The sequence below is a fragment of the Grus americana genome, unplaced genomic scaffold (genome assembly GCF_028858705.1).
Source record: "Grus americana isolate bGruAme1 unplaced genomic scaffold, bGruAme1.mat scaffold_602, whole genome shotgun sequence".
In the NCBI taxonomy this organism is placed as follows: domain Eukaryota; kingdom Metazoa; phylum Chordata; class Aves; order Gruiformes; family Gruidae; genus Grus; species Grus americana.
Window position 1 is genome coordinate 31,453 of NW_026561835.1, and position 9,482 is coordinate 40,934.

Below are 9,482 nucleotides of genomic sequence, written 5' to 3' on the forward strand. Positions count from 1 at the left end.
CTGATGTGCAGACAGGTAGGATGCTGAAGGGGTTTTCAGTTCATCTAAACCCAAAAACTCATGGATCCAGCCGCACCTACTACACTCTATTCCTGATGCAGTTGGGAACACCACCTCGGGTTAAGGTTCTCGAATCCTTGCCATTAGAACACCCTTGAATTTGCTGCTTTTAACACTAACAAATTAGGCTAAGGAGGGTGACCTTTTTCCAGAGGGTCAGTGACCTTTCCTCAGGTTTCAGCGCACACTCTGGGAAACAAGCCAGGGCTGCTTTCTTTACTCTTGCCAGAGGCTCGTCAGACGTGGCCTGAGGTTTGTGAACATTCCCACAGCTCGGGCCCCGCTGAGCCTGCTGCACTGCTGCCCAGCCACACAGAGGCTTTTCTCCGCTGAGATACCATTTGACCTGGTCTGGTGGGGAAGTTTTGGTCTCGTGCCCTTCCCACTGACGAGTGTAGATCATCTGGTGTACTGAAGAGCCCTTATTTTATGATTCTCTGATTTTCTAAGGAAGGTTTCTTAGCTCTGCTGTAGGAGACGGGTACAATTCCCATCAAGTAGACACGTTTCAGGTGTGCTGTTTCCTCAAGGGCTTTTCTGGCAGGGGTAGGAAGAGAACATGCTTGTCCTGACCCAGTCGATTGTGTTTTCCCTTTTCTGCCTTTTCCTCTCAGGAAGATCAGGTGATGAAGAGATAAACATGTTTTCAACATAGACGGTTAGCAGATGGGCTGTCAGTGTCCTTCTATTGCATTTGCCTTGCCACTACTCAACTACAGACTCAACCAAGAACCATTTGTTCTTCTTCACGGTGGTCTGACTTCTTCTGTGCCACAAGGTGTTTTAGGAATCCTTCTCAAGGAGGGCTCAGGGGCTGCAGAGCACACGGCATCAGAGAGCTGACGGAGATCTAGTTTGCCCTACTGAGTCATGAGGTGTAGATGTGACTTTTAAAGCTCAGCTGACCCCAATGCACCTCATTCCTCATGCTTTTGCTTTCCAGAGCTGCACTCAGAAGAGCCTGCTGACCATGGAATAGAGGTGGCTGTGGCATGCCAGACAGATGTGCCTCCTGAAAGACCCCTGCTTTGCTCGCCACCATGGCAGAGCCAGAAGCAGCCATGGCCAGCAAGCAGGAAGAGAGGTATGAGGCAAAGCCAGGCTCACAAACCCTGTTGCAAGGCCTCTCATAAGCAAAATCAGTTTTTTGACCTAATGGTCCCTTCTCTCTCTCACGCTCGCCAGAGCATACCTCCAAAATTCAAAACGTACAGCATCTGTTCAGGACGGAATGAGCCAGGATGGAAAGCTCAATTTTCCCTTGAAACGCCCCACCAACACTGGGGATCTGTGCTATCCTAACCACCTGACGGTCCCAGCACTCTCTCTGACTCTAGCCAGACTCCAGCTCCAAAATGGAAAATATACAGCATCTGCTCCCACACAGAATGTGCTGGGACAGAAAGCTGTTGCTGGTCTGCACCTTCCCTAAAGCTGGGGTGGTTTTTTAAAACCTCCTGTCTTGTGACCCATTTGACAAAACAGTCCCACGCCTTGCAAAGAGATGCAGCAAAGACTCTTTCTCATGCGAGTGCTTTGGCCAGAATCCCCTCCAAGCCACAAAGCAGTGTTTTCCACTGAACTGCATCAGGATTAGCCTGGGTTGGTCAGTTTTGCTGCGCCGTGACTCAGCTGGCGGCACAGCTGCTCCTCACACCCTGCCCCTCAGTCCCCGGGGCAGCGTGCTGCCGCGGTGCTCCCACACAGGGCAGCTCCCAAGAGAAGCCCCACGGTGCAGGCCAGCCTGGGTGCAGCCCCTCAGCACCTGCCTGCACCAGGAAACACGGAACCGGCATTTGAGCGAGCTGCTCCTGGCCGTGCTGGCCACCCCAGTGCTGTGGAGAGCCGGCCGTGACGTGACGCCCGGGACAGGGCCACGAGGTGAGGGGCCTCCACTGCACAGGCCCCGGCCGGAGGGGGGGCAGGAAGGGGCAGGCTCAGTGTCCCTCTCCTCCAGGAGCCGGCCCTCCCGAGGTGAAATGTGGGGGTGGGGTGGGGAGGCCAGGCTGTGAGGTCATAGAGCCCTGCTGTGCCGTGCTGTGCCATGATATACAGTGCTGTGCCGTGGGCACACCCCAGCAGTGCTAGCAGTGCCAGCAGCGGCGGCAGCAGCAGCAGCGGCGGCATTGGCAGCAGCGGCATTGGCAGCAGCAGCAACAGCAGCAGCAGCAGTATGGTTCAGGCGCGGGGGGCCGTGGCCCCCGCCTGCCTCCTTATCCTCCTCCTGGTGGCCCTGCAAGCCCAGGGCGTCGGGGCTGCTCCGTGGCGAGCGCGGGAATTAGGTAGGCAGGCAGGTGAGGGCCAGCACCCAGCCCTGGCAGCATAGCGCGGCACCCACTGCCCCTTGGTTGGGCTGACAGCGGGGCTGTGGTCGTGGTGGGGCAGGGCTGGGAGAGCAGCGGGGCCGGGCTGGGCTGGGTGACCCATGGCCAGCTCCACAGGTAAGAGGAGGCAGACGCCCTGTGGGGAGACGCAGGGGTCGCGGCTGCTGCGGGGGCATTTTCCAGGTGAAGGCTGGAGCCCGGAGCGGTGAGAAACCATCCCTAGAGCTGGCCCTGTGCCACCCTGCCCCGGGGCAGCCTTTCCCCCAGCCTGTGTGCCAGGGCCCGAGCAGCACCACAGGGGCCAGGCAATAGCCCGCGGGAGTGCTTCTCAAACCCCTGGGCTTGTCACAGCTGTGCCCAGGGCCGTGGCTCTGCTGCTCCCTGGCTGGGTCCCAGCTTTCAGCCTCAGAGACGTCTGTCCTCAGGAGACGTCTGCTGAGGAAAACAGCAGCATTCCAGCTCTAGCCCGGCAGCATTCTTCTTGGGCAAACCCAGGTCCCCATGGGACACCCAGCCCCAGCCCACAGCCCCAGGGAACAGATGGGACAGCGCTGGTGCAGCCTCTCCCTGGCCAGCGGGCTCTTCTCCATGAGACATGTGAACAATCATTTTTTTCCACCAGTGCTTTCATGTGGGCTTCTGTTGTGCACAGATGAGATCTCCCAGTAAGGGGCTGTATGTTTGTCCATCCGGCCCTTGAGGGGTGTTACACATGGCCTGGAAACACTCGCATGAGTGAGCACTTAGCTTTTAATATTCTGTTCATATGAAATTTAACTTAATATTTTCTTGGTGGATGCTCAAACATGCAGAAGAGCAGAGAGGGAATGGGTCAGGCTCAGTGATGCGCCCCAGGGAGCTCTGCCTTGCAAAGTGTTCTAGCGTTCTTTCCCAGCCTTTCCAGTGCCTGCTGCAAAGCCAGCGGGCTTGTTGGGGTTGAGTTTAGAGCTGGTGTGAGCTCCAGGGAGTCCTTTCTCCCAACAGCCCCGTGCACGGTTTGTTTCAGACCGGCATGGTCCAGGCACCCGGTAACTGTCTGCACAATGCTCCTGAGAGGAAGGGAGAGATGAGCGACATGGAGCAATCCTGCGTTTCAACTGCATTCACTGCTGTTCAGATCTGAAGAAGTACATTTAAAGATTTCACGAGAGCTTCTCTGTTTGGTTTGTTTACAGACATGGCTGGAGGTAATGGACATCCAGCTTCCCGGCTGGGTTCCAGGGCTGATGCACAGGGAGATCTCATGGGTACGTCACAGCTTTTTACTTCCTTTGAGATGTGCCAGCTCAAAGCCCCAAACGTGAGTGAGGCATCTCTTGCAGCAGGTGTGAGAATATAGACCTGCATCGTGTGTGCCCTGTTGCTACGTGATCCCTTTATATGTTGTGCTATTCAGTTATGACAGTATCACAGTGTATGATGGAAGCTTCTCGTGGGTGTTTGGTTGTAGATATGGGTAGAGGGAGAGCTCTTCCAGCTCCTCGGCTGGATCCTGCACTGGACCTCACCTGGCATCCCAGGGGTGAGTAGTCAGTCTTGACTGACTTCACAGACTAACCACTCCTTTTCAGTATTTTAGTCGTGAGAAATTTAACTTTACGCTTTCCATTAAGGTCCTCAAAGAGCAAAGTATAAAGCTGAAACAGGAAAGCGTTCCCAGCAATCATCAGAAGACCTAAAGGAAATCCTGAAGGAATTGGACAAAGCAGCACGTGGTAGGTATCTATCACTCTGAACCAGAAGATGTGGGCAGCTGAGGTTTTAGACGTATGTACAGACAAGCAGGATGCGCAGGCAGCTTGGGGTCGCTGAGACTGGCAGACTTTGCCTGGGCTGCAGGCATGCCCTGGCCAGGATTGGAGCAGCCCCAGCTTCACAGCCTGGTCCAGCCTCGTTGTTCCCCTCGAGGTCTGAGGTCTGTTGGTGACACCTCAGGGTCAGGGACAGGTGGAAGCTGGACACCCAGCTTGAGGCCGCACACCTAACTTGAAGGCAGCTAAAGCGAAGGGCTGTTCATTCAGTCTTGGGTGGGTTAGCTGTCTGTTTCTGGTTGTGTTTCAGATAACTTGGTTGTGGTTTTCCTTTTGTTTTGGGGGACTGTGGGCTCTTCACTGCCGCTTGTGAAAGTGCCCAGAATATGGTTGCAAGAGCTTGCAGTTCAGTCCACCACACGTGCCTGTCACCCTGACCGTGTGATGGAGTTGGCATGATGGCAAGTGCTGCTCAGAAGGGCTCTTTCCCCAGCTGAACTGGCTACAGCGTCTTCCCGTCCTCTCTGAAGGAAGCAATTTACCATCCTTTTGCAGTTTGCCAAAAATGCACTAAGTGGAATGCAAACAAGACGATCACATGCAATCCCCTAGTCTCTCAGCAGGTCAGGATTTGCTGTCTACTGGTAAACTGGAAAGTGCCTAGCGCTTAATTTTTTCTCCATGAATGACTTGTCGTTTGAACCAGCGACTAGGTGCACCGCCAAATGCCCAGGCTTTCTTTCTAAGCGTTATTAATGTATTTGGAGAAGTATTGCCTCCTGAAGATACTCTGTTCCTGACAAGGAACGGTTGCATCTAATGAAACTGACCCACTTTCTTTCTAAAGAGCTGGACCGTGAGACTGTGGAGGAGGAGGCGCTTCAGGAAGGAGGCAGCCAGGCAGTGCCAGTCTCTGATGAAAAAAAGGGGGCAATTCAATCAACAGGCGTGCCAGGTAATTGCTGTCCTTCGGTCAGCCAGCGTCATAAATCAAAATCACCGTGTGCCTGCAGGCTCGTGCCCTGGTGCCCGCTACTGCACACCGTGTCAGCAGCCAAACTATTAGTCCAGAGCGAGTGTTCTGAAAGAAGCCGGGAGTGGCTCTCTGTGGATGACTGTCCTCTCTGGGGTGCGGAGGTTATTGCCATCAGGGTGCCAGAGAGAGACACTCGTAACCCTCTGTGGATGCAGCGAGATGCTCACCGCTCACCACACCCAGTTCACAGGAGTTTCAGAACTTTGCCATTTTGGGAACGAGACCACCTGAACCATGCTCAGCACATGATGGGAAATAGGACTCTTAATCGAAGGTGCTTCCCGCAATACCTGCATCCCAGAGCTTGCCGTGAGTCGTTGTAGGCACCACAGAGCCGGGGAGGCTTCCTCCTGTGAGCTGAGGTCCAAAGGGATGCGCTGACAGATCGGGCACGGCCTTAGAGGGGAACCTGCACCATCCTCCGGCATCCTCTGTGCCTGAGCCACGCTGAGGCTTTACCTTTCTCTGATTCTTGGCAGCGCTCTCCAACCCCGGGGAAGCCCACCACACTGGCATCTATGAATTTTTTCGAACGAATACAGGTACTGAGCAGTCTGGCAGGGGGCCATAAGTGGGAGCAAGTCCTGGAAACTGGGGGCATGCAGGCGGTGCCCATACTGGAGAAAAGGCAGAGGGAGAGCGCGGTTCAGGTGTCTTCCCCAGAGGGCCTGACTCCATTCCCTCAGGGGGTGGGTGCTGGGCTGGGGAGGGAGACCTGGGGGTGGCACTCCCTGACGCAGGGATGGTTTTGGTCTGTCTGTCTCAAAGGGGCAATTGGTCAAACAGCCGCGCTCCCCCGCGGGCTCTCCATCTGGCCTCATGAGTTCTGTTCAGTGGGACAACTTGTCCCAAAGGGTCAGAGAGAGCCTCCAGGCAGCAGCACTAGCGCGCCTCGGAGAGCGAAGGTGGGTGAGCGCAAAAGAAATTGTGTGCAAATGTGAAGGCTCACCAAGAAGGGGTAGCAAAGCCATGACACTGGGAAAACTGGATTATGCCACCCCAGAGCGTAAGCAAAGCTGAGAGGAGAAAGAGAGGCTCCAGAGTGCATTGATTTGCAATGGCTTTGGGAGTTTCCTTTGCTTCTACTGAAACCAAGGAAACGTTGCAGCCCCAGGATGTCCACTGCTTCAGGGATCCTAAGAAAGTGAGAAAGAACATTTCCTGGCAACATCGGGCCTCCTGTGAGATTACCGGGGGTGTGCAGGACACACTAACGTACAGAATGGTTCCTCCAGGTGTGGATGGCAAGAGAAATGCAAATGCTATGGATCCCAATGATTTCCAGAAGTACTGCATAGAAGGCGCCGCAGCAATCCTGGGCTCCATGCTGCTTGGGATGGTATTGTGTTGTGGCATCTATGTGTGGAGGAAGAGGAGACAGTGAGTTGTTGGGGGGAGAGGGGGGCTGCCAAACTTCTGTATTAGATGGCTGCTATTAGCCATGAAGCATTTGGAGGTAGGGTATTCTGGAGTGCTGCGTTAGTTACTGGCCAAACTCTACTGAGACTGCTGGTGTAAGATACTTGAACTGGCCTCTCAATACACACGCACTCTTTTCAGAAACCCCTTCTTACTGTTGCAAGTGTTAGTTAAAAGTGACCCTGCCTCAACAAGAGCAGGCCAGCGACAGACGTAGGCAGAGCAAGGTCAGGAAGAACAACAACAAGGGATGACATTGCCATAGAAAGTGAGAAGCGCAACAGTGATGTCTCCCTACCAGTGAACCTACCAGCAGCAATCCCCCTGTTAGGCGATGCCATAAATTCCAGATGTTTGCCTCGGCCAAGGTGTCCCAGCAGCTCAGACCATGGTCAAAAGCCTTCCCAGCTACTGGCCTTGCTTTGGAGAAAGAGAGGAGTCAGGCTGTCCCAGCTGCACCCCAGCACTGCCAGCGTGCGTGTTCTCAGCACAGGCAGGGGTTTTTGTCTGTGCAGGCATCTGTATCTCTTTGGATACGTATTCCAAAGAGAGGATGGAGAGCATCTCACTGGGCCGAGGCTGTCCCCTCATCTGGTCAGGGAAGCCGAGTGCTGTTCTCTGCCGGGCACGCTGAGAAAGGAGCTGTGCCCAGCTTTGGTCTGTTGGGGTCAGGTCTCCTTCCGGCACGTGCAGTGCAGGCAGGTCAGGATGGTCAGGGCTGAGAGGAGACGAGCCATGGGCAGGCGTGCAGAGCCCAGGCCGAGGGGTGCAGGGCGCCCCATTTTCTGCACAGAGCTCTCTGTGCCCACAACTCCCACATGCAGCCAAGTGCCCGCACCCCACAGCATGCTCAGCGCTGCCCCACACCCTCGCGCCCGCCCAGCACCACAGCAGGGCCTCAGCAGCCTCCTGTCTCCGCAGGCGCCTCGCTGCAGCTTCGTGAGCCCGGCCCAACACCAGCAGCTACCCCTCACACCTGGACAGCCGGACCACCCCCCTCAGCAACCCTGAGAGCCAGACCCGACACCAGCAGCCATCGCCTGTGCCTGGAGAAGCGGCCCGCCAGCCACGGAGCATCGGGGGGGGGCGACCGGCCCCCACCAGCCCAGACACCCACCCGGTCTGCCCGCCTCCACCCCGGCCTCCGTAGCTGTCCAACTCAGCCAACCGGCTGTTGCAGGACCAGCCCAGCACCCTCCAGCCCCCGGAGGAACTCAAACCAACCCCTGCCCCCCCAAGCCCATTGCCCCAGCCCTCCTGCAAGGGCCTGAGGCGGCCCAACGGGGTACGGGTTTGGGGTGCGATGACAGACTCCCAGGCAACAGCTTCAGGGGTTGACCATTTATTTCTGAGCAATGGCATGACAATAAATACAGACCCGTAGCACAATTGTCTGGGTTGTATCGGCAGCAAACCCAGGAGTTCACCAGTTCTGGGCCAAACGGCATCTTGGGGCACGCAGGGACGTGGATGCCCACGGTGTCAGCAGTCACGGAGCTGGGCATGGGACCCGCCGACGGCCAGGGCGTGGGACCAGCCTGCTAAATTTTGAGCCACAGAGGCACTGGTGGGGCTCCTTAACAATTCATCACCCCCACCTCTGCTCCCTGTGCCAGCTCTGTCCCAGGGTGCACAGGACAGGGATATCATGGAGGGCAATACCAGCCCCAGCCCCTGCACTGTGTGCACACCAAATATACCACATAAGGCAAAGCCACAAATTAAACACACAAAGCTGCTGTCAGGCTATAATGGTGACATCGTCTGTTCTGGTTTTGGCTGGGCTGGAGTTAATTTTCTTCCTAGCAGCCCATATGTTGCCGAGTTTTGGATTTGTGACCAAACCAGCGTTGGCAGCACACCCAGGTTTTAGCTATTGCTCAACATTGCTTGCGTGGCACCAAGGCACGAGCAAGCTGCGGTTGTGCTGGTGGATGAAAAACTGGATGGGAGCTGCCAGCGTGCGCTGCAGCTCAGAAAGCCAACTGTACCCTGGGCTGCATTCAAAGAAGCGTGGCCAGCACGTTGAGGGAAGGGATTCTCCCCCTCTACTCCATTCTCCTGAGATCCCACCTGGAGCACTGCATCCAGCTCCGGGGTCCCCAGTGCAAGACACGGACCTGTTAGAGCGGGTCCAGAGGAGAATCCCAGGGCTGGAACACCTCTCCTGTGCAGAAACGCTGAGAGAGTTGGGGGTGTTCAGCCTGGAGAGCAGAAGGCTCCAGAAAGACCTTGCTGTGGCCTTTCGGTATATAAAGGGGGCTTACAAGAAAGGCGCAGAAAGACTTTTTACCAGTGACAGGAGAAGGGGCAAGGGTTTTAAACTGAAAGAGGGTAGGTTTAAATTGCACATAAGGAATAAACATTTTACGCTGAGAGCGGTGACACACTGGCACAGGTTCCCAGAGAACTTGTGGATGCCCCATCACTGGAAGTGTTCAAGGCCAGGTTGGGGGGGGCTTTGAGCAACCTGATCTAGTGGAGGCTGTCCCTGCCCACAGCAGGGTGTTGGACTAGGTGATCTTTCAAGTTCCTTTCCAACCCAAACCATTCTATGCTTCTATCATTTTTGCTCCCTACTGGGGGAGGACAAATGGGGGAGACACTGCAGGAGATGCCTGGGAGGAGTCCCAGGAAGGTACTGGGCATTGACCTGCCTCCAACATACACAAAACTGCTCAGGTAGCTTCCTTGGAGGAGTTCGGGGCTGATGAGTTTTTTTCCCTCTTGCGGCAAACACAAGACAATAGGTTTATGTTCCCTGAGTTCCTCTGCGGACGTGGACTGCTGTCAGGACACCCTCCATGGGACAGCCAGCAGCTCTATGCGAGCACTACCCCTCAGCTCGGCCCTGGCTCCCCATTCAGTGAGGTCCCCAGCCCCATGCTCTCC

At 55.6% G+C, this 9,482-nt stretch overlaps 1 protein-coding gene across 1 annotated transcript; it reads left to right on the forward strand.

Annotated features, from left to right (window-relative positions):
* The first annotated feature begins 1,100 nt into the window (after positions 1-1,100).
* LOC129200873 (uncharacterized) lies at positions 1,101-7,861 on the forward strand. The gene is made up of 7 exons (XM_054812121.1): positions 1,101-1,144; positions 2,116-2,342; positions 3,560-3,631; positions 3,835-3,906; positions 3,998-4,099; positions 4,983-5,090; positions 7,512-7,861. The coding sequence occupies exons 1-7, from the start codon at positions 1,101-1,103 to the stop codon at positions 7,859-7,861; spliced, it is 975 nt and encodes a 324-aa protein (XP_054668096.1).
* The last annotated feature ends 1,621 nt before the right edge of the window (positions 7,862-9,482 follow it).

Bases quoted from the DNA above. Each gene is read 5' to 3' on its own strand.
- LOC129200873 (XM_054812121.1), top strand. From the start codon at position 1,101: ATGGCAGAGCCAGAAGCAGCCATGGCCAGCAAGCAGGAAGAGAG. The intron at 3,907-3,997 runs GTGAGTAGTCAG...CTTTCCATTAAG, and splicing joins CCTCACCTGGCATCCCAGGG to GTCCTCAAAGAGCAAAGTAT. The intron at 5,091-7,511 runs GTAATTGCTGTC...CTGTCTCCGCAG, and splicing joins TCAATCAACAGGCGTGCCAG to GCGCCTCGCTGCAGCTTCGT.